Below are 23,960 nucleotides of genomic sequence, written 5' to 3'. Positions count from 1 at the left end.
GTCATGTTCTGCCTTTGTGTCCTTACAGTGGCCTCTGGCATTCGTGTTGCATCCTGTGGCCACTTTCTTGTCAAAGTGCAACTTCCCTGGTGACCAAGGAATGGTGGTTAAGAAACACCTGGGCCTGGACTCACCTGGGTTCACCTGGGCTCAGTCCTTGGAGCCCTCCAGGGCCCCTGTTGTTGCATACTGATGGGCAGAGCACATCACTTGTCCTTAGTCACCAACACTGTGAACTTCAGCTCCTGGGGAAGAGACCGTGTGGCCACATGGGTTCTGGGAAAGCTTCTCCTGTAGCCCAGGGAAGCTTGGAAGAGGGAGGGAGAAAGCATTGTAGAACAGAGATAAAACCTGAGAGCTGAGAGGCAGCTGGCTTAGAGATAGATCAGAAAGTGCCGAGGACAATGAAGAGTCTGCGGTGAGAGGTCACTAGAGGACTTGGAGGCTGTGGAGCTGAGGGAGAGGACAGGAGTGATGAGGGACAGAGAGATATAGAGGGTGAGGCAGAGAGAGACCTGGAGATGGAGAAAGAGCCAGAAGTCCTAACAGAGAGAGGAGGAAGGAGCAACTGAGTTACAGACAAATAAGAGGACAGAACAAAGTATCAGAAAGACAGATGTCCTGGGTCAAACATGAGTGGCACGCTGCCTGGTTGAGCTTCAAGAGGGAGACTGGGAGGAAGGGGTTTCTACTCTGTCCCCTGTCCTACCTGCTCCTCCTGTGTCTCAAAGCCCCACTCTCCCATGGAATAATGGGCTGTTTAGTTTCTTTCTTTAAAAAAAAAAAGATTTATTTATTTGTTTTGGAGAGAGAGAGCAGTGGGGACATACAGAGAGAGAGGGAGAGAGAATCTGAAGCAGACTCCATGCTGAACATGGAGCCCAACATGGGGCTCGATCTCCCAACCCTGAGATCATGACCTGAGCCAAAAACAAGAGTCAGAGGCTCAACCATCTGAGCTTCCCAGAGGCCCCTGGATGTTAGTTCTTAAGAGTTCAGAGATTTTTCCTCTTTTTGTTATTGATTTTTAGTTAGATTTAATTCAGATGAGAGAACATGTTTTGTGTGATTTCAGTTTCTTTGTTTGTCGAAGTTTGTTTTATGTTCTAAGATATGGTCAATCTTGGCAAATGTTTTGTGGGAACTAGAGTTATATTCTGCTACTGTTGGGCAGAGTGCTCCACAAATTTTGCTTATCTCTTGTTGGTTGATGGTGTTGTTGGGTTCTTCTGCACCCTTGCTGACTTGCTGTCTCCTTGTTCTTTCAGTTGTTGAGAGAGGGGTTTGATGTCTCCAATTATAATTGTGGATTTGTCTATTTCTTCTTTCAAGTCTATCAGGTTTTTTAGGATTTTATTTATTTATTTGCGAGAGAGAGAGCAAGTGCGAGCAGGGGGGAGAGGCAGAGGGGAGAAAGAGGCAGTCTCCCTAATGAGCAGAGAGCCCTGAGGCAAGGCTTGATCCCAGGACCCCTGGATCATGACCTGAGCTGAAGGCAGATGCTCAGCTGACTGAGCCACACAGGGGTCTCTAATTCTATCAGTTTTTTCTTCGTGTATTTTGCAGCTCTGTTTTTTGGTGTGTAGACGTTTAGGATTGTTACCCTTTTATGATTGCATAATGTCCTTCCATACCCCAAACCATTTTCTTTGCTCTGAATTTGACTTTTTCTGATACTAATACAGCCACTCCTTCTTTATTTTTATTAATATTTACATGATGTATATTTTTCTGTCCTTCTACCTAGTTATGTTGTTATATTTTTTGGTGAGTTTCTTGCAGACAGCCAATAGCTGGATTATGTTTTTTTTTTTTAATTTATTTATTTGATAGACAGAGAGAGATCACAAGTAGGTGGAGAGGCAGGAAGAGAGAAGGGCAAAGCAGGCTCTGCTGAGCAGAGAGCCCGATGTGGGACTTGATCCCAGGACCCTGAGATCATGACCTGAGCCGAAGGCAGAGGCCCAACCCATTGAGCCACCCAGGTGCCCCCTGGATTATGTTTTTTAAAATCACTTTGCCAATCCCTGTCTTTTAATTGGAGTATTTAGCCTATTTATATCTGATACAATTATTAATATACTCTAGGGTTGCATCTGCCATTTCATTTTTTATCTGTTTTCTCTGTTTCTACATTTTTCATCATTTTCTTTTTCCTACTGTCCTGTGGGTTACTTAAACATATTTTTACAATTCCATTTTGACTTATCTACAGTGTTTTTGAGTGTATCTCTTCATACAGTTTACTTAGCAGTCATTCCTGTGGCCAGTTTGCATCCATGATGCAACTGGCCTGTTGGGATGAGTAATGGATTACTCATGGATGAGTAACCCCAAAGATGTCCATGTCCTAATTCCTGGGACCTATAAATATGCTGCCTTAGGTGGCCAAAGAGACTTTGCAGATACGATTAAAGTAAAGGTCTTGCGATGGGAAGAGTATCCTGGATTAACCAAGTGGGCCCAATGTAATCACAAAGGCTTTCATAAGAAGGAAGCAGGGGATCAGAGTGAAAGACAGAGTTGGGAAAGTGGAAACAGAAGTGGGAGTGATGTTGGACCAAGACCTAAGGATCTCAGTCAGCCTCTAGAAGCTGGAAAAGGCCAGGAAGTGGTGTTGCCCCAGAGTCTCCAGAAGGAACACAGCTGTATGTTCTTTAGCTCACTGAGGATGACCTGAACCTCAACATTTAGAACTTGAGGCTGTTAAATCTGTGTTGTGTTAAGTCATGATAGCTGTCATTCCCAGAGTTTTAAGCTGTACTTTGGAGGAGTGGGGAGAGATGTGTCTGTTCCATCTTGACCTAGCACTGGCAGTTGGACATGCAATTTTGAGGTGCTGGTGAGACTTGCATGTTGAGCTGTTCTGCTCATGGTTGAGCACAACTCCATCAGACTAGACAGGAAATCTGGGTGGGCATTATGTTTCCAGGAGTTTTCAACATAGAGAGTAGTTTAATCTAAAGGACGAAGTCCTTCAGGGGCAGAGTATAGGGAGAAGAGAGGAGGGGCAAGGAAAGAAGCCATGGAAGCACTGTGGGCTCTGTGATTTTGAGAGTCCCTTGGGAACAGATGACAATGCGGCAGCAAGAGGTGGGAGGGTGGTCAGGAGCTGAAGCAGGAGCCCAGGGCCATCTCATGACCATGGAATGGAAAGGGGCGCATGGGCATGAAAGGCAGGACGAAGGAAGGTTGAGTGCATTTGACACCAGATGGCATCCAGGGAGTGAAGAAGAAGGAGGCATTTGATAACACACACAAGTGTTGACCTGGAGAGATTGGGAGCAGAGCCCAGCCTTGCCAGACTGAAATGAAGAGAAGACCATAAGGGAGCTAGGATTCCAGAGAGGAAGGAAGACATGAGGAAGAGACAGGAAGGATGAGCAGAGAGAAGCTCTTTGATTGCCGAGTTTCCTTTACAAATGGGGCAACATTGGGCAACATCTCTGTTGGTCAAAGCCTTGCTCTCCTGTATCCACAGCCCCCACCCCTCAGCTTCTTCCAGTCTTCCCTCGAACACCATCCACACCAAGCCGGTGACTGAACATTAATCTTTTCCCAGATGGATTTCTCTGGTAGTTAAAAGTTAAGACTTTGCTCAAGATCAAGACCTGCTCAGTGGATCAGGAAAAGGGGGCATCTTGGGGCACCTGGGTGGCTCAGTCAGTTAAGTGTCCAACTCTAGGTTTTGGCTCAGGTCATGATCTTAGGTCTTAGCGTGGAGTTTGCTTGAGATTCTCTCTCCCCCTCTTCCTCTGTTCCCCCACCCACACTATCACCCTCTCTTAAAAAAAATGTCAAATTGCACTTGTTTAAAAAAGAAAAGAAAATGGGGCATCTCGCTTGCCATCTCTGCCCCTCCTCTCACTCAGTGTGAGCACACAGGAGGTTAGGTATGAGCAGACAGAGTGCCCAGGAGAGAACCCCAGGCTAGTGTTCTCTGTAGCCTTGGGAGAGCGCAAGTTCAGTGATAATATACACTCGTGGGGTTAAATGTCACAGCTCACGTGCCAGCACCTCCTACAGCGAACTGGGTTTGTGCTAGTTTTACCTCTGTTTTCAGCTGAACAAGAGTAGGGGAGTAGGGGTAGGGAAGAGGAGAATTGACTCTAGAGCTGGGAAGGAGAGGGAAGGTTGGGTATCCCTGGAGCAGAGAGCCCCTAGAAGAAGGAGCTAGAGAAAGCGGTCCTAGGCTGCCAAGGCCCCTCTAGACACTCCAGTGGGCCTTTGGCTGCAAACTAATTCACTAAGATGAGAAAATCTCTGGCCTGAAAAGGGGGGTGCATTAGGATTTGGGAAGCACTGCCCTCCCCTTCCACAATCTTCCCAGCTCATCACTTTTATTTCCCTGCTGCTCTCCTGGTGTCCCTTCTCCTTGTCTTTGGAAGCTGATGTGGGCTGTAGGGGAGGGAAGAGAACTTTCAGTAGAAGTGGGGGGGGGCAGTCCTAGCTTCCCTGTAGGGGAGTTCTGGGTATTGGAAGTCATGGAGGAATCTCTTCTCCAGCCTTTCCTATCAATCCCCTAGCTGCAGTCCTCATACAGATGCTCCTTAGCACTCTCAGGCCCTCATATGCTAGATGCTGCCCAAGGCAGGACAGGGGCAGGACAGGCATGTCCCACCGGCTGGGAGGTCTCTGCAGGGCACGGGGTTGCGGGGAGGGGGAGATAGAGCAGGCAGGTGTCCCCCCCACACACACACTGGGGCTCAGTGCCCCACTCACTCTCAGGGTCCAGCTTCCTCCTACCTCCACGGGGATGAGAAGGGTGACAATTAGACTTACAACCAAAAGATTTTGGGGAGGGAAATTTAGACCTCTCCTCCTGTTTCTCTTCACACTCACCCAGTGAACAATCCCTCAGTGAGGGTCTCCCCTGGGCTGGACTCGAGGATCCAGAGATGGGTCAGAGGCAGCCCCTTCCTCCCAGAGCCCAGTGTCAGGGGAGGGGTGCAGGGAGATGGGTCAATGGGACGCACAGCCAGGGTCAGCGGGTTCCCTTTGGCGGGGCACCCGAAAAGAATGTGGACCCGTGAGCTTAGGAGGGAGGGAGGCCAGAGCTGGAGATGGAGAAGGAAGCTAAGGAGAGAGAGAGGCAGAATGAGAGATGAGGGAAGAGGCAGAGACCAGGGACAGAGACATGGGAAGGAGCTGGAGAGCAGGCCAGGGTAAGACTGACACTCTAGAGCACATGGGCCGTTGAGGGCAGCCGCATGCTCTGTTAGAAGGAGGGGCATGTAGGAAAGTAACTCTGCCATTGTTTTGGTTCCGGGGAGCTGTCCCTCCCATGGTGAGAGCTCCCAGCAGCACCTTCCTAGGTACCTACACATGGGATAGAGACTCTCAGCACACATAGCCCCTCCTGATGGGCCAAGTGTCCCTAGAGGGCACTGCCTGCTCCCCTGGAGCCCCATGCCTAGTCGGGGCCCACGAAGCTCATGACCGTCCTTCATGTCTGCAAATATGACCAACAGCTCACCCGTACCGAGCATAAGCATTTTAGACATCAGATTTTTAAAAAAATTTTTTTTAAGATTTTATTTATTTATTTGACAGAGATCACAAGTAGGCAGAGAGGCAGGCAGAGAGAGAGAGAGAGAGGAGGAAGCAGGCTCCCTGCCGAGCAGAGAGCCCGATGCAGGACTCGATCCCAGGACCCCGAGATCATGACCTGAGCTGAAGGCAGGGCCTGGAGCCACCCAGGCGCCCCTAGACTTCAGATTTTAACTCTACCCACTTCATACGGTGGGTATTACTTGTATCCTATTTTTACACATGGGGAAACTGAGTTTCAGAGACTAGCCCAGGCCAAGGTAGCTATTTAGAATGGAGCAGGTTCCAACCAGGTGTCCAATCCAAACTCCTACACCTGTAGCCATATTTCCCCTCGCCCTCCTGTCCACCAGGCTGTACAGTGCAGAAGTGAATGAGGGGTGTGTGGGGCAGACGTCCTCCTGGAGCAGGTCAGGGGCCGGCCACTCGTGGCCTGGGGGAGCTGGGGAGGAGCAGTTCCAGCCTTGCCGGGGAGGATGGAAGAAAACAGTGGCTCCTTGCTCCCCTGGGCACCCACCCAACTCCTTCTCAGAGATGGCGTGGAAGGTTTGGGGGAGCAGCCAGCGGAGCTGCCAGAATGCAGCCCCATGCGAGGGACAGCCGCAGGGGCCCCTGGCTCAGGTGCTTCCTGCCTGGGGGTTTCTCTGGCAGGAATCTCATTCCTTCTGGGAAGAAGTTTGCATGGCTGGCCCTGGGCCAGCAACTGTCACCCTCCAGGCTCCCTTGGCTGGCACCTTCCAGGAAGACTCTCCCTGGGCCTGGCCTGCTGCATTCTCATCTAGACGTGGTGATCAGGTGCTCATGGAGTTTGGATTTCTGCCAGGGAAATGGGGTTGCTGACCTGGCTGGGAGAATTAAAATCTTGCACCTGGAAAACCTAGGATGTCTCCACTCGCCCTTGGACTACTGGGCAGAATGATGCCGTGTCCTTGGGGAGGTCTGCAGGGTGCTGGCCCGAGAGGGGAGGGTCCAGAAGGGCAGAGGGTGCTGATTACGAGGAAAGGGAGGTGGGGGAGAAGGAGGAGGAGGAAGAGCGCTGTCCAAGGACATAGAAGCTCTTTGTCTCTGTGGGTTCTTTGTAAATTGGGCAACATTTGGCAACAAGACGTATTAGTTAATAAAGCCACCATTTTCCTGCCCGCCACCCTTCAGCTCGGCCCCCACCACTCACAGACATTCCTGAAGTCTCACCAGGGCTTTTGACCATATGCAAGGGGCCCACTTGGGGCCCAGTATTCTGGGGACCTTGCTCTGGAGGACCTTGCTCTGGAAATTTTGACCATCACCCTAGCCAAGAAGCGGAGAGCTCTGAACTACCTCACCCTCAGTTTTGTTCACGTTCTGCTCTCTCTTCCGGGTGGTCAGCAAAGGAAGGATGGACAGCCATCAGGGAAAGCCATCAGGGATGGCCGATGGACAGCCATCACTGACCATCAGGGGTCAGTGGCGGATTTCTAGATCTGACCAGTGGCGTGGCCACGGACGAGTTGCTTTGCCTGGTTCTCACCATTCGGAAAGCAGGTTTGCGGAGGCAAGTCACGGTCCTTCCACAAGGATCAAGAGCCACGGCTGACATGTGGAAGGGGCTGGATGGTACCTGGAGCCACAAGGGGGTCATTCCCTGTGGGCTTTCCTTATTGCTGAGATCAAGAGCTAGGGCTGTCCCTGGATCTCAGCCTTTGCATGCTGAGCTCTGGGAGAGTTCTGGGCCTCCTTGGGGAGCATAGCCTGGCTGTGGGCTCAGGGGGAGACTCAGGACTGGCAGTTCCATCTCTGCATCTTACTCACTGTGACTGCAGGCAACCCTCAGTTTACCTGATTTTAGAGCAATAACCATGACTTCCAGAGCTCTCTGAGCCATGAGAGACAAAGTCACTGGCAGCTCCATTTGAAGTTCAAAGTGCCAACCAAATGCTTCAGGTTATTACCTTGTCTTTCTCCTAGGAGGGCACCCCCTGCCCTATATAGCCACACTGACCTGGGCACACTGCTCACACGCAGTGACAAGCCCGGGGCGTGATGTTCTATAAACTGTCTCTCCAGGAGAGAAACATGCCCCGATTCACAGCGTTTGCTCATTTCCATGGTGTAAATACTCCCGCCATGAATGAGTTCAAGCTACCAACGGTTTAACAACCCGCCACAAAATTCCTGAACATTTAACAAGTGGCTGTCTAGCAAGTCAGTAACCTCCCACCATTGGCAGGGGCGGGCAACCCGGCTGGTGGTCTCCAGTGGGCCAAAGACGCCCCGCTGAGCAGATGTCTGAAGAACTCCTTTCCTTCTTTATTCCTTCTAGAGCTGGCTCTGCCCAGATCCACAGCTCCTTCCCAAAGCCCCCCTTGGGGTTTGAAGCTGGAGGGCACTATAGAGGGCAGGGAGTGGGGCTAATTGTGCACCTGTTGGGAGGGGGCTTTGCTTGGGCCAGTCCTTGAGCTGGCAGAGGGTCCCTGTGTGAATTTCGGGGATGGAGAAGGAGTGAGGATGCGGGAGAAGTTTGTTGGCTTCCGCCATCTGCCTGCCACACACCAGTCCCCGGCATTACACGGTGGTTTGTCCCGTCAGCATCCTTCTTTGCCATGCCGCGGCCTTGGCATTGCGAAACCTACAGCCTACTTCCCTGCAGGCTCTGTGAGATCTGGCTCAGCTCCTGGTCCCTCAGAAAGCCATGTAGATTGATGCTGAGCCCAAGGGAAAAGTGGGCTCCATGCACACAGACTCTGGGGAGGCCTGGCTTCGCCAGCCCTGGGTCTCCCCCTCTTTCAGATTTGACGATGGCAAGCAGGATCCTTCGTGCTCTGTCCCTCCTCCTTGCTCCTTCACTCATTAACCAATATTGATCATCGGGTGTCCATCACACGGACAGGGCTAGCTGGCCAGAGGATTTGAGGACCCCTCGGAGGCTGTTTATTTGGAGGGTTTGGTGGAAGGTGGTAGGAAATCTGCGAGAAGGTGCAGGGCTGGAGTGGAGGATGAGTGGGGGGATGAGTGCATTTCAGGTGCACTGAATTCCAGCGCCCACAGGACCTGCAGGGGGAACTGTCCAGAGGCAGATAGACACCTGGTGTGGAGCTCAGGCCAGAGGAGGTGACTTGGTCAACCCTTCTTCCAAGGAAAGGCCCCGACCAGAAAGCCCAGATTGACATTTTGTGGATCTTCGTGCTCAGGTAATTGGTCACTGAGTGCTCACGCTCCCAGGTCCTTTCTTGTCTGTTTCCTCTACCTGAATATTTTTCCTGTGGAAATGCAGCCCTTCCCCCTGCTACCCAAGTCAAATATTATTCCTTGAACCTTTCTGGAACCTTCATGATGGGAACTGGTCAGTCATTCCTCCTCCTACCCTGATTTTGTATATGCTCCTGCGTCTGTGCGGTTGAGGGGTATGCCTGTGCATGCCCCCAACCATTTGAGAGTTCACTAATGCTGTGAACTCTCAAGGGCAAGGACAGACCCCTCTTCTCCATGTCCCTCCTGGAAGTCACCAGGTCTGGCACGAATAAATGAAGAATGAATGTTGATGATAGTTCTGTCGAACTTCATTTGTCTCCTGGGTAGACTCCAACTTTCTGTCCACCTCCTCTGCAGATGGCCCTGGAGTAGCCATGCTCTGCAGGTGTCCAGCTGAGCACATCCCTGGCCTGGGACCGGGCCATGCCCTACAGACACAGCATACAAGCAGTCTGTCCTGTGACCCGACCTATCCCGGTCCTGCCTCCAGGGCCTATCCCTGGAGCTCAGCCTCCTGATTGTGGCCCCAGGTTCTCGGTGTTCCTACCAACGCTGTAACAGACATAAGAGGCTCCGGAGGCCCCTGACTTTACAAGCCACCCTTTGTAAAATTTGCATTGAGAGACAGACACATGGGTGGTGACATTTCTTAATTCTTTAATAATTGTAGAAGGGCAGAGCTGAGTGGCTAATTTAGGTACCAAGATGCTTCAGCACTCCTGAGAATTAGTCAATTTTGTATTTCTTCACTATTTTTGAAATCGCTTATTGCAATTATCGATGAAAGCAACTTTTAACATTGTGACACTATGTTTCCAAATAATAGGAGGGGCTGGATCTGTCATTCCAAAACCCAGCTGGTGATTCTATTGCTGACCCCCAGGCAAGCAGGATACCTGATCAGACGCTACTCTGTGCCTTGACAGTCTTCATGCCTGGGGCAGAGGGGCCCCACCATCTCCCCTGAGGGTCCCAAGGAGGCCCACTCTGTGACACCCCCAAGCCATGGATGATGACTTTGCTTCCAGTTGGTTAATGATACACAGTGTGGCCCTGAAGATCCTCATATGTGAGCCGCTGTGCAGCATGGGAGTGCATTTACAAGCTATATTCTTAGTAGCAGAATCCTAGAGTTTACAAACACCTTCCTGAAATAAGATCAGCTTATGTTGACAAAATATGACATTTATCAAAATGAGGTTCTCATCTCCCACCTCATACTGCCACGGAACAAAACAAAAGAAAAACTACGCAAGTGTTAAGACAGGCTTCTCACTGACAAATGAGGGGACAAGGTGACAGCCGTTGGGCCCTGGGCAGTGGTCGCTTCCTCTGAGACTTCTAGCTCTGTTTTCTGGGAGCTGTACTGTGGTCTCAGTGGGACAGGGAGAGACCCCATGGGTGGCCTGGGGCAGACTCTGGGCAGGTAGCTGGGTCCTCTGCAGAATTCTGGGCTGGCCGCTGGCCAAGGTGAAGTTGGCTCCCAGGCACTTGGGACTCATCTGCGAAAGGAAAGGCGAGCCTCACAGTTCAGATGATTGCAAATGTTCACCTTGGGATCCCTGCTCTGTGTCCAGTGGTCTAGGAGGCTCTGAGACCCAAGAAAGGACAAGACTCGCAGGCCACGAGTCCCTAGGGACTTGCAACTTGCAAAAGAGAAAGACCATCCCAGTCCCCAGTCACCAGGCAGCACCAGCGGGGACTCACAGAGGTGGCCTGTGGGCTGGGTTTCCTCTCTTAAGGCGCTAAGGCTGCTGGGGCACCGGTCCTTCTCTGCTCCCTCCCCTGTTCCCCCTCTGCCCCCCTTTCTTGGCCTCAAGGAACTAGCGGAGGAGGGGTGCGAGAGCGCAGGGCAGGGGATGCGTATTGGGCCACAGGGCGGGGCAAACCGCGTGAGGTCACCAAGCCGTGGATAAAGCGGGGCAGAGCCGGTGGGGGTGGCAGAGCCTTCGTTCGCCAGAGTCGCCTCAGGGACCCAGAATGAAGCTAGTCTTCCCTGCCCTGCTGTTTCTCGGGGCTCTTGGTGAGTGCAGGTACCTGGGAGCGCGCCCCGCCAGGTGGGCGCCCTTGGTCTCCGCGCCCGCTGGCTGGATGCCTGCGTCCCCACTATTCCCCTCGACCATCTACCCCTGCGCCCCGTGGGGTGGGCGTTTGCGCCCCGCCACTCCCCGTGCCCCCTACCCTTCCATCCCTATGCCTCGGCTCCAGCAGCCCGGAGGCGGTCGGGTCCCGCCCACCTGCTTGGGGAGGAGCCAGAGTAGGGCTCTTCTGAGCGGGCTCCTCCTCAAGCGTCCCTAGAGCAGCGAGCGCAAAGCGACCCTGTCCCATTGTGTCCCACTGGGACCTTTGGTACCTATAGTACTCTTGCAGGCTTTTTAGGTGGGAGGCAAATGAGATCCAGAGACCGAGAGTGACTTGCCCAAGACACACAGGAGACTGGAGTTCAGAACCCAGCTCCTGCCAGGACTGTGTAACTTGGGCAAGACAGAGCCCACTTGAAAAAAAAAAAAAAAGTCCAGCTATCTTCCCAGAAGGGCAGAGGTGGTGGCACAGACCTTCCTGAGGGGACCCCTTCTTCAGAGAGTCTAAGAGAGAAATGATTGATTCCTGGTTTTAAATGCATCCAGGCTAGGACTATCTGAAATAGTTTCTGGGGTGTGCGCAGGGCACTCAACAGTCATGGACATCAGTGACTGGAATGTGTGAGGGCAGGGCTCCCCGCAGTTGGGTGTGTGTGTGTGTGACAGGTATCAGTGCCTAGGCAGTATGTGGGGGGTCGGAGGAAAAGGACAGATGTCCCCTCCCTCCCTTGGCTCCTGCCAGCCAGGGTCAGCCTCCTCCTGCCTTAGAGCATGTACTCACAGCTGGGAGAATCCTGGGTGAAAAAGGACCACAGAGAACACACTGAGTGTACACCCCCAACCTTAGGGACCACGAAGCCATCCCTGTCCCCATCTTCTGGTTTCCTTCTCTAAATTCCTATGGGTCTTGTCATCCCTGTCTTCTCTGAGGCAGGATTGGGTCTGCCAGGACCAACTGCTCAGGACCAGCTTGCCTTCTGCTCCCTGACCTGTGTATAGCCGGCTGGAAGCAGAGCACAGGGTTGGGGTCACCTGAGAGAGACCAAGAAGCAGGAAACCTTGCTTTCCTGGAGGAGGTCATGGGCTGTGCTGCAGGATCTGGGCTTAGAGTTGCACCCCTGGGTTCCATTTTGAGGATTCACTTGAATCTTGGGTTGCCGTGGACCCCTGCTTTCGGGGGTCCTTGCCCTGCTCCCATGGGCGTCCTGGCTGGTGAAGGTTGGGTGGGGTGAGAAGAGTAGCTCCATCCCAGTCCCTGCTCTGGAGGTCAGAGGACTGTCTGTCTGCACACAAGCAATCAGGGGATGCGTACTTTGAAGGAGATTCCATCCAGGCTCAGGGGGCAGCATCTGAATGGCTGACAGAGTTCAGGTGTGGGGTTGGGGATACAGGAGGGGGCAGCCCCAGACCTGCTTCAGAGAGCACATGGTCTTGAGGGGGACCCATGGTTTCGGAGGTGGCTGGGAGGGATGAGTGGGTGGTGCATTCCGACCCCGCCCCTGGTGTTTGGGGGGCTAGGACTGTGGATCTTGAAAAACCCCTCTGTGGTCCGTTATAGAGTTTCCTGGTTCAGCCCTTCCCAAGGGCAGAAACCAACTCTGCCTGTGGGTTTCCCATTCCTGCTGCTGTTCATGTCCTCCCCCACCTTGAAGCATGGTCTTCTGTTTTGCCTTTCCTCTACACCCTTTGGTCGCATCTGTAGTCAAGCTAATTTCTAACACCACCCCACTATTCCTGCCCCTTGTCCATTCCCAATATTTTTCTGCTTGGTTCCCTGCTTTCAGTCTACCCCTTCCCCATTCTTAGCAAAGCTCTTATCTCTGCTCTCTTCCAAGAGAGAGCTCTACTCCCTCTGGAATAAGACCTCCTTGGACCAGCACCTAGGGCTTTCCATGATCTGACCCCAAACCCTTTACGCACTCCATCTCCACTGTGGTCCGTCTCTAACCTGACCAACCTAAATGGGCGGGCTAGCTTTGTGGTAAGAGCAGGAGGTTTTGTGTCTGACTTTGTAGGTTGAAATCCTAGACCCAATACTTCTTAGTTGGGGGGAACTTGGACAAGCCACATAAATAGCTAAAGCTACTATTTTCTCACCTGGAAATGAGGGTGTTAGAAGCACTCACAATACAGGGGGTTGGAGGACTGATGGACAGAGAAGGCGTGAGGTGCTGATCAAAGCGCCTGGCATAAAAGGTGCTTGCAACATTGGGGCCATTGTTCTCACTCTCCTGGACTGCCCTGATTACTGGTTGAGGTCATGGGGACCTCACTTCTGGTTTGGTATTGTTTCTTCTAGAGCATTCATCGTCCTTAGCTTCCTCTTTTTTGACTTTATCCCTCTCCAGAAGGGAGGTAAGATCTAGTCCTCTCTGCTTACATGTTCCTCTGTATGACACACAGTGCTGTGTATACAGAGGGCATCCAGTAAATGCTACTGGGTCACAAGTGGCTGAATATGACATGGTTGGTTGATTTTTTAAAAAAATATATTTTATTTATTTATTTGAAATAGAGTGTGAGAGGGAGAACATGAGCAGGGGGACAGAGGGAGAGGGAGAAGCAGGCTCCCCACTGAGCAGGGAGCCCGTTGTAGGGCTTGATCCCAGGACCCTGGGATCATGACCTGAGCCGAAGACAAAGGCTTAACTGACTGAACCACTGATTTTATGGCAGTACAGTTGCATGACAGCCTCATGATAGATTATATCCCCTGGGATTTTTTGGGACATGGCTGCCCTTGAGCCCCTTCTGACTCTGCCTGGGAGCCTCAAATATCTTGGTGGGTCTGATTATACAGGGGATGGTTCACAATTATGCATGGGTCTGATTATGCCGGAGATGGCAGAGGGCTGATTCTTCTCTAAAGCACATCCAAACGGGAAGGGGACTTTTGCCAACAAGTGGGTTTTGTTTATTTGTTTTGCAATAGCTTTATTGAGGTATATTTTACATATCCTCCAATTCACCTATTTTAAATGTACAATTCAGTGATTTGTAGTAATTTTACCAAGTGGCACAACCATTACTGTAAATCAGTTTTAGTACATTTCTTCTCCCTAATGAGTTTCTTCATGTCCGTTTATAGTTACTTCTCATTCTCACCCCCACATCAGGCGATCTAATCTATTTTCTGTTTTATAGATGTGCCTTTTAGGAAATTTCACACAAGTGGAATCAAACAATAGGTAGTGTCTTGTGTCTGCTTCTTTTTCATTTAGCATAAATGAAGCTCATTTGTATCATGGCCCATACCACTAGTTCTTTCCTTTTTACTGCCAAATAATGTTTTGTTGTGTGAATGTACCACATTTTCTTGAGCTATTCACCAGTGCCTGGACCTTCAGGTTGTTTCTAGATTTTTGGGGGTGGGGGAGCTTTTCTGGATAATGCTGCTATGAATATTCATAAAGGAGTCATTATGTGAATATATATTTTTATTTCTTTGGGGTATTTATCTAAGAAGTGGATTGCTGTGGGTCATATGGTAACTCTCTGTTTAACATTTTGAGAAACTGACCATCTATTTCCTAAAGTGGCTCCAGTATTATACAGTGTACAAGGGGTCCCATTTCTTCACATCCTTACCCATACGTTATTCTCTGTTTTAGTTACTATAACTAATTCCAGTAGGTGGGAAATGAAGATCTCATTGTGCTTTTAATTTGCATTTCCCTGATGATTAATGATGTCGAACATCTTTTCATGTGCTTATTAGCCATTTATGTATCTTCTTTGGTGAAATGTCTGTTCATATCTCTTGCCTATTTTTTGATTAGGTTATTTGTCTTTGACTGAGTTGTCAAGATTCTTTGTAAGTGTTTTCCCCCAAGCTGTTGCTTGTGTTTGTATTTTCTTAACTGTCCTTGAAACACAAAAGTTTTGAATTTTGATAGGCCCAATTTATCAATTATTTTTTCATTTATGGACTGTGTTTTTGGTGTCATAGCTAAGTAAACTTTGTCTAAGCCAAGGTTGCATTGTTTTCCCCTTGTGTTTCCTTCTGAAAGTATAATTGTTTAACTCTTACACTAAATTTTATGATCCAACTTTGAGTTAATTTTCTGTGTGTGGTGTGAGGTAGGGCTCTAAGTTAATCTTTATATGAGCCTACCTGTGTGCTAGCGCCATTTGTTAATAGACTATCCTTCTGCCTATGAACTGCCTTAGTGCCATTAACAAAAATCAATTGAATGTAAATGTAAGGGTTTACCTCACTCAGGACTCAATTTTTTTCATTGATCTATATGTCTGTCTCTATGCTAACATCACACTCTTGATAACTGTAGCTTTATATAATTTTTTAAAAGATTTTATTTTATTTATATTTATAAATATATATTAATATATATTTAGAAATCTTTTAAAATATTTTATTTATTTATTTGACACAGAGAGAGATCACAAGTAGGCAGAGAGGCAGGTAGAGAGAGAGGGGGACGCAGGCTCCCCGCTGAACAGAGAGCCCGATGCGGAGCTTGATCCCAGGACCCTGGGATCATGACCTGAGCTGAAGGCAGAAGCCTTAGCCCACTGAGCCACCCAGGCACCCCTATAATGTTTTGAAAATAGGAAGCAAAATTGCTCCAGATTTGTTCTTTTTCAAAACCGTTTTGACTATTGAATATAAATTATATGGAAAAATTATAAATATAAGTTATATAAAATTAATTTGGCTATTTTATATCAATTTATTTACTTATCCTATATACATTTTCAAAACTGTTTGCCAATTCCTCCAAAAATAAAAAAGTGGCCTGCCAGAATTTTAATAGAATTTGTGTTGATTATTTGTATCAATTTAGAGAGAATTAGCATCTTAAAAATACTGAGTTTTATAAAGCATGAACACAAATGTTTCTCCACTTATTTAGAACTTCTTTCATTTCCCTCAGCAAAGTTTTATAATTTTCAGTGTAACAATCTTGCATTTTTTTTGTTAAATATTTTTCTAAGCATTTAATTACTTTTGATGTTATTATGAATGAAATTATATACTTAGTTTCATTTTTGGATCAACCAATGCCTATATGCAAAAAATAGAATTGCTCTTTGTGTACTGATCTTGTATCCTGTGACCTTGTTTTACTTGTGTATTAGTTCTAATTGCATTTTGTGCACTCCTTAGGATTTTCTACGTAGAGGATCATGTAATCTGCAAATAAGGACAGTTTTGCTCCTTTCGCTACAGTATGGGTGTCTTCTGTTGCTTTTTCTTGCCTTATTACTGTGGCTAGGATCTCCAGTATTATGTAGAATAGAAAAAGTGAGAGTGGATACCTGATCTTAGGGGAAAGCATTCAGTCTTTCACCATTATAATATAATGTTCACTGTAAGTTTTTCAATGATATGGTTTTTAAGGGATGTGAGCAAATCTGGTCTAGCCTCATTCTTAATTGCATAGATTCTACTAACAAAGCAGTCTCTGCTGGAGAACCAGTCTTCTTGATACAGGGTGAAAGGTGGTAACTCAGACGCACTGACCCATTTGGTACACCACTCACTACTACTGAAAAGAATTCGGGTGTGTTTTAGTTGCCTGGGCATCATCTGGGGATATTCTTGTCAAAGCAACAGTCTAGAGGGACTTGGATTCTAGGCTGGATTTTGCCACCGCTGAGCAGACAATCACTTAGTTTCCTCAAGAGCCAGTTTCCACCTTAATAAAACAAGAACAATAATCCCTTTCTTGCCTACCTCTTGACTTCAAGTGGGTCAAAGCAGGTGGGAGCACCTCACAAATGGATGCAAAGGGTCATCATCATTTTCTAGAGGTAGGAAATGTGTCAGGTACAGGAAAGAAAATAATCCAGAGGCTCTGACCATCTCCTTTCATTTACTGAGAGTCACAGCCCTCTGGCCAGCAGAGAATGCTCATTAGACCATCAAGACATCTGCACTCGAGGACAGTGGCCTAACTTTGGCACTGAGTGAGGGGTAAAGGGGAGGAGCAGAGAGATGGAAGAGTCTGGAAAACCCTGTCAGAGGGTGAGGTGGTGTCTCCCGTGGGCAGTGCTCGAACCCTGACTCCTTGGTTTCTCTCTCCCAGGACTGTGTCTGGCCGCGCCTAGGAAAAATGTTCGGTGGTGCATCATATCAAAAGCAGAGTTGGCAAAATGCTCCAAATTCCAACGGAATATGAAGAAAGTGGGGGGCCCTACAGTCTCCTGCACAAGGAGAACCTCCCACCAAGAATGTATCCAGGCCATCAAGGTAAGTCACTGCCGTGTGTTTGGGTGGGACGAAACTGAATGAAGGGAATGAAATGGAGTGAAATAGAAAAGGTGTTTCCCCCCACTTCTGCTTTTCTTTTTGGGTATCTGTAAGTTGGGAGTGCTCCTTCCTTATAGGACACAGGGCCATTTTGAGAGAAGATATTAACATTTCAAAGTTGAGAGACGAAAGGTGGGGAATCTGGGGTTGCAACACAAATTGTTAAGAAGAGTGTTGCAAACACAGAAGTAGTCACATTGGATGAACAGGCAACATCAGGGTTCCTCTGAAAGGTAAAACCTCCAGAAGATCATTACCGCCGAACCCTGAACAAAGTAAGATCAGCTGATCTGTCGTTACCGGACCACAGGGCTTGGGAAGGGCTGGCCAGGGCACCAGGCATTGGAAGGACATTTGTGCAAAACATACTCAGAGAGAGAGAAAAGGGAATCATGACTTCCGGATGATCGCAGATTCCTTTTGTTTTTTTAAGATATAAGATCTACTGAAATAATTTCTACTCATTCACTCAACATATATGTTCTGTGTCCCTTCCCTGTGCTATTGTTGTGGGCACTTGACTCTAGCAGAGTGGATAAATTGTGTCAAAGTTTCTAATAATATCTAGAGTTATCAGAACAGTACTTAGGGGTAAAAGATCTAGCTTAAACAATGTTTTAGGCTATTGTTTTATAACTATGGCCTGGGGAAAAACAGCACCAGCATACATTGCTCATTTAAAATGCAGAATCTTAGACTTTGTTCTAACCTATTCAACTGAGTACCTGTGATGGGGTCACAGAATTTGCCTTTTTAATAAAACCCCCTTCGAAATCAGTTCTAGAAACCATACATCAAATGATGTCATTGGAAACAGAACACGCATTTTTGAAGAACCAAGGGACGGGTTAATTCTCAGAAATTTGGAGGACAAGAATGCTTGTAGCTTTTAAGCAATGAACAAAATCATGAGGTAAACTGACAGATTAAAAAACATAAAAAATTTAATTTATAGCCATTGAAAACATTCAACCAAAAATTTTAGAAAGCACCAGAATGAATATGCAGCAGCTCTGACAAGGGGTTCCTATTTACCGTACACTCCATAAAGAATTAATTCAACCTGGTCAGAAAGGTAGGGTCCTATACGAAAAATAATATGAGCCAAGCATGCTCATAGTAGGAGGGCATGCATAATTACTAAAAATACGAAATGTTCCCTTTAGTAACCGGAGGAATATACACCTAAGCAATCTGTTAGCACTTACATTTTTAAAAGTAATAGCAGTAAAACAAAAGCCTGTCCTGCTGGTGATTTTATAGCAAAACTGATCTTCCTGGTCAGTGGGATTCTAAATTGCCATTACGGATCTTCTGGAAAGCAGAAAAACAACAGTGGCCAGGGCCATGAAGATAAACAGGCTCACCATCTGGGTGATTCCCACCCTTGGATGCCTACCCCACGGTGACAGATCATCAGAAGGAAAAAAGAAACCTATGAGGACAAAGCGATCCATAAAAGCATAGATATCATAGCAAAAAAAAAGAAAGTGCTGAACATTTGAGGAATTACTGGATAAGCCATGGAACAACCGCACTATCCTAAAATATGAGGAGGTCAACGAAGTCAATAAAGACTGCAGGAGTAAGCAAATGTCATGCGGTTTTAGATGAGTAAAACAGTGCACCAAATATTGTCTCTACCAGATTGCCAATATAAAGGTGCAGTCGTTAATTGGTTGCCTTCCGCTCAGGTCATGATCCCAGGGCCCTGGGATGGAGCCCCGCATCCGGCTCCCTGCTCGGCGGGAGGCCTGCTTCTCCCTCTCCCACTCCCCCTGCTTGTGTTCCTTCTCTCGCTGTGTCTGTCTCTGTCAAATACAAAATAAAATAAAAAGAAATAGGTAAGTATATAAGAAGTAATATGCCAAAGAGAATGCACATGGTTTATTAGGATAATTTAAAGATAGCATAATAGTTCTATTTTCTCTTCGATAAAAAAGGAACTTAAAAGAACCAAATATAGAGAAAAGATGGGAGCAAGCATCTCGAATAAACAAGTTTGGATATAAATGAATGAAATGAATGACCGATACGGGCAGGGGGTTCTTACAAAAAAGAGAATATAGCGATATGGCTGGAAGATCCTTCTAGCCACAAAGACCTGTGACATCCTGGAACTGAGTGGCCTGGATTAGGGTAGGCTATCTTCTGAACCTTGACTGGCCTCTTTGCTTTCAGGCAAACAAGGCAGATGCCGTGACCCTGGATGGTGGTTTGGTGTATGAGGCTGGCCAGGGCCCCAACAAACTGCGACCCATAGTAGCTGAGGTGTATGGGACCCAAGCAGGTGAGTTCTCCCTGGAGACCCAGAAGCTGGGGTGGCCCTGGTCTTGGCCCTGGGCTCCGTGTAGTCAAAGGGGCTGCGTTGTAGAGGTGGGGTCTCAGATAGCATTCCACTTGCAGAGGTCAGAGGTCCTGGGCCCTTTGGGCCAGATGCCCCCCCAGTTAGGGAGGACATGCGTGTGCTCCCTGGGGGACAGAGTGGACCAGAGGAAAAGGTAGCCTACAGCTCCCCTTTTCACCCGGGGAAGGTCAAGGTGGGCTGTTTTTCTCTCTCTAAGGCTTTTAATTATCCGGTTAAGAGCTTTCAGTTCTCTCTGTCCCTCTGCAGAGCAACGAATCTACTATTATGCTGTGGCCATAGCCAAGAAGGGCACCAACTTTCAGCTCAACCAACTACAAGGCTTGAGGTCCTGCCACACAGGCCTTGGCAGGTCCGCTGGATGGAACATCCCGATGGGTACCCTTCGTCCATTCTTGAACTGGGCAGGGCCACCTGAGCCCCTTGAGGAAGGTGAGAGGGCTGGGGGACGGACGGCCTCTCCGGCGGGGGTCTCCAGCCCAGCTGCACACACAGGCCGCTTGGTACACACGTGTGATGGGCCCAAGGTGGGTCTCTCTGCACCAGCGGCCCTTGGAAGGAGGCAGCTGAGTCTGCCGTCGGCCAAGGGCATCTCTGAGCTCCCAGCCTCACGAAGAGGTTGCCCAGCAAGGATAGAGGAAGTGGCTCTCTGCCCGCAGGAGCGACACAGGGGGGTGTGACGTGCTGTGGCTGGGCTGGCTCACCCCATGTGGTCTGTTTCTCTGTGTTTGACAGCTGCGGCCAAATTCTTCTCCGCCAGCTGCGTGCCCTGCGCGGATGAGCAACGGTACCCCAACCTATGTCGCCTGTGTGCGGGGACCGGGGGAAATAAATGTGCCTGCTCCTCCAAGGAACCGTACTTTGGCTACTCTGGTGCCTTCAAGTGAGTGAGAAGGTCGTCTTCTCCTGAGTGCCACACGTCCTCAGCCCAGGAAGCCTTTTCTCTGGCCCCAAATACAGCTCAGCCTGCTGGGCGGGCCCGCTGCAGTGTAGACAGAAGTACTTAGTAGAAAGAGGGCACTGACGTTGCCCGGCGAACATGCCCCTCCAGCCCCCACCCCCGGACTCCCCCATGGTGCCCCTCACCCCTACACCAGTCTGGTGGTGTCCTCAAGATACTCAGACTTTACTTTCTGGTGTAGAGTCTTCAAACCCTTTTATATAGAAAGACCCATTTTGCCCTTTCAGCCCCTAACACCGGAGATGAGGGGGGTGGTCTCTGGCCAGCACCTGAGCCCTTCTTCTTCACCATCTACCTGGACGTGGCTCTTGCTCCCTCCCCAGAGGGGGTGCTCCAAAGCCTCAGAGCCTTGACCACTGTGGGTCGGACGCCCACAGGAGACAAACCCCGGGACCCTGTTCCCCTGGGAGGCACGAGGAAGAAGCTAGGGAGGGCCGCTTCGTGCTGACCCTTCCCGTGCTTTCTCATTCCACAGGTGTCTGCAGGAAGGGGCTGGAGATGTGGCTTTTGTCAGGGACAGCACGGTGTTTGGTAAGAGGCAGGAGGAGAGCCTTGGGTACTCGCTCCTTTTATTTTATTCTACCATAATTCTGAGTATTGAGCTAATCGGATGCCTCATCTCTTAGCACACTATTGTTGGGGTTCCCTACAGGACATGCCTCTTTTTATTTCCTTTTATTTCTTCTTTTAAACAATCCTTTTCCCTTAAATCCCCCATACCCACTGCCTTTCTTTTCCTCCTAGACAGCCCCGCGATGGTACTTGACACAGGTCCTTCGAGACGTATGGGGTCTTGCAAAATGCAGAGCGCCCCTTGTATTTTGGCGTTTTAAGACCGCAGACGTCTAAGACAGCATTAGAAACCATGCTGCTGCCCAGATTTCCCACCCAGCATTTTGTTCCAGAGATGTATCTGTGTTTTGGGTCTGTCTAGTTCAGTGGTTCTGTCTGTTGAGGAATGCTCCACAGAATGTGTCTACCAGATTCGAATGCTTTCATTTTCTTCTGTTAGTAGGATTTTGCTGTAGTTGTTGGAATAGATGGCGTTTGTCAAGGTCAAGAACTTTACCAAGTTCTCCATATTACTAGTTTTCTGAAACTAAAAAAAACAAACACAAGTAGATGTTGGACATACACATACTTATTCTGCATCTATTAAAATTAAGATGATCTCATGGTTCTCTTCCTTTTCTCCATTAATGGCATACATTGCTTTAGCTTTTTGGATGATTGACCATTCTTTTGTTAATGGGATAAACTGACAAACCATAATCCTGATCTGCTAGTTTTTTAAGATACTCTGTTAGACTGAATTAGCTAATGTATATTTGAGATTGATGCTTTTATGCTCATAAAGACAAGAGGGCTGTCATTCTCTGCTGTACTTCTCTCTCTGATTTTGAGATCAAGGTTGTACTAATCTCATAAGAGGAGTTGGGCAGGTTCCTGTCACTTTATATATTCGGAAGCGACGTATATATGAGATACATCAGCACTTCCAAATCGGGCCGAACTCCCTCATAAAAACAGTCTTTCCCCTTCTTTAGATAGCACCCAGCGTTGGGAAGTGATTCAACTGTATCTCTCGCCGTAAAAGTGTTTGTAATTTTTATTCTTTCTAGAGAGGTGGGTGAGGCATCTCCCCCAGGATGGCTACCTGGGTTGCCTCTGCCAGCTGGCCCTTTTCTGGGCAGAGTTGCCATGAAAACAGATGGGGTCTGGTTCTGCCTTCTTGACCAGCCAGGCAGCAGTCCTGATCCCGGAGCAGCCTGTCTGACCCAGAGGAACACTGGGCTAGCCCCCGAGGCTTTCTGGGCATTGGAGCAATCCACTGCCTTTCTCACCGCCCAGTTCTGTAGAGTGCCTCCGATGTCTCCCCTGGCGGAAGCTCATGGTTAGTGCCTCCACGAGGCTCATCTGAGCTCCCCTTTACTTTTGCCCTTCCTCCAGAGAACCTGCCAAACAAGGCTGACCAGGACGAGTATGAACTGCTTTGCTTAAACAACATTCGGAAGCCCGTGGACGCTTTTCAGGACTGTCACCTGGCCCGGATCCCTTCTCATGCTGTTGTGGCCCGAAGTGTGGATGGCAAGGAGGACTTGATCTGGGAGCTTCTCCAGAAGGCACAGGTATCCACCCCTCGTCCCCCGCCCCCACCCCTGGAGGCCCTCCACACCTCCTTGGATTTATGTGGGGAGATGCTTTCCTTCCCTAATTTCCTGCTGTTCCAGAAGTCCTATTGCAGCCTCTCTTCCCAAAAGGTGACACATTCAAGGAACTGCCTACCTCGGCGGTGCTCTAGACAGCAGAAGCAATCAAGATCTCTCCAGCATTACTGATGAACATTGTCTCGTGGGCTGGAGCAGAAGCAGAGGGAGGATGGGGCAGTATTCTCAGGACCTTAAGGTGCTGGGACCCTAGCAGCTTTCTAAGAAATAAGCCACAGCTGAACTCCTGCCACAGGGAAGGCGCTGGTCCCTACGCAGGAGGAACAGAACCAAGGATCATCCCCGGGCTCCGGATGCTGTTTTTCAACCTGATATTTTTCCTTTCCTCTCTATTTAACACTGAGACTGTGATTCTTACTCTTCCCGAATTAGGAAAAGTTTGGGAAAGACAAGTCATCTTCGTTCCAGCTCTTTGGCTCCCCTGCAGGGGAGAAGGATCTGCTGTTCAAAGACTCCGCCCTTGGGTTTTTGAGGATCCCCTCGAATATAGATTCTGAGCTGTACCTTGGCTTCAACTTCATCAGTGCCTTCCAGAGCCTGAAGGAAAGTGAGTGAGGCCGGGGCAGGACCTGGGTGAGGAAGTTGGGGGTTGGGGTGGAGGGGTAGAGGGAGTAGGGGGGTGAGGGGTGGGGAGGCAGGCTGGCAGCAGGGGCTGCAAACTGCCTGGGAGACCTTCCAGGAAGGACCCTGCACTCCCTTCTCAGGCAGTGCGGCCCTGCTCTAGAGCCTAGGTCACTTCTCCACTGGAGGCAGAGGCCAGTGTCCTGTCAACCAAGCCAGGGCATGATGAACCCCCAGGGCCTGGTGAACACCAAGTCTGGGCTGGGGCCCTGCACCTGCTAGGGGGAGGGGGCGGATGCCACAGTGAGCCAGCTCAGTCGTGGCTCCTCTCCTGGGTGGTGGGAGTTTGAGGGGGGAACCAGGATTCTGCACTGTCCTTAGAAGTGGTGACTGCCCGAGGGGAGTCTGGGGATGGGCTCAACGTACCCTAAGCCATCTCCTGGGACTGCCACTATCTCTGTGTCCTGGAGCTTGTGTCCCGTGGGACCGAGACATTAGATGAGTTATTGCACTAAGGCTCGAAGGGTGGATTAGAAACCGGGGAAGTCTCCAAAGGAACGGAAATGAGAAGCCCGGTTATGAGCGCGCCTGCAGAAGGGGCTGTGTCTAGGAGGGATGGCGGGAGGGCAGCAGGTGCCCGGGCGCTTCTCTGGGCTGGCGGGCGCTGGGCGGCGCCGGGGTGTCCCCGCTGGGCTCTGGACCCCACTTCGGC

At 49.2% G+C, this 23,960-nt stretch overlaps 1 protein-coding gene and 1 long non-coding RNA gene across 2 annotated transcripts in view; one reads left to right on the top strand and one right to left on the bottom strand.

The window, feature by feature from the left end:
• Window positions 1-9,945: 9,945 nt before the first annotated feature.
• LOC116576010 lies at window positions 9,946-11,005 on the bottom strand. The gene is made up of 2 exons (XR_004280016.1): window positions 10,960-11,005; window positions 9,946-10,280 (listed from the first exon to the last, which is right to left on the bottom strand). It is a non-coding gene; the product is annotated as an uncharacterized LOC116576010 (long non-coding RNA).
• LTF (lactotransferrin) overlaps window positions 10,694-23,960 on the top strand; it is a 28,193-nt gene continuing 14,926 nt past the window's right edge. The window contains exons 1-8 of the mRNA XM_032317684.1: window positions 10,694-10,801; window positions 16,910-17,073; window positions 19,315-19,423; window positions 19,748-19,930; window positions 20,234-20,381; window positions 20,935-20,990; window positions 22,410-22,588; window positions 23,060-23,234. Of these exons, the coding sequence (XP_032173575.1) occupies window positions 10,759-10,801; window positions 16,910-17,073; window positions 19,315-19,423; window positions 19,748-19,930; window positions 20,234-20,381; window positions 20,935-20,990; window positions 22,410-22,588; window positions 23,060-23,234 (1,057 nt within the window). The 5' untranslated portion in view covers window positions 10,694-10,758. The remainder of the gene's footprint in view (window positions 10,802-16,909; window positions 17,074-19,314; window positions 19,424-19,747; window positions 19,931-20,233; window positions 20,382-20,934; window positions 20,991-22,409; window positions 22,589-23,059; window positions 23,235-23,960) is intronic.

This window comes from Mustela erminea, chromosome 1, assembly GCF_009829155.1.
Source record: "Mustela erminea isolate mMusErm1 chromosome 1, mMusErm1.Pri, whole genome shotgun sequence".
Taxonomy (NCBI): domain Eukaryota; kingdom Metazoa; phylum Chordata; class Mammalia; order Carnivora; family Mustelidae; genus Mustela; species Mustela erminea.
Note: the sequence above shows the minus strand (reverse complement) of the source record. Positions and strands in the feature narration are given on the sequence as shown.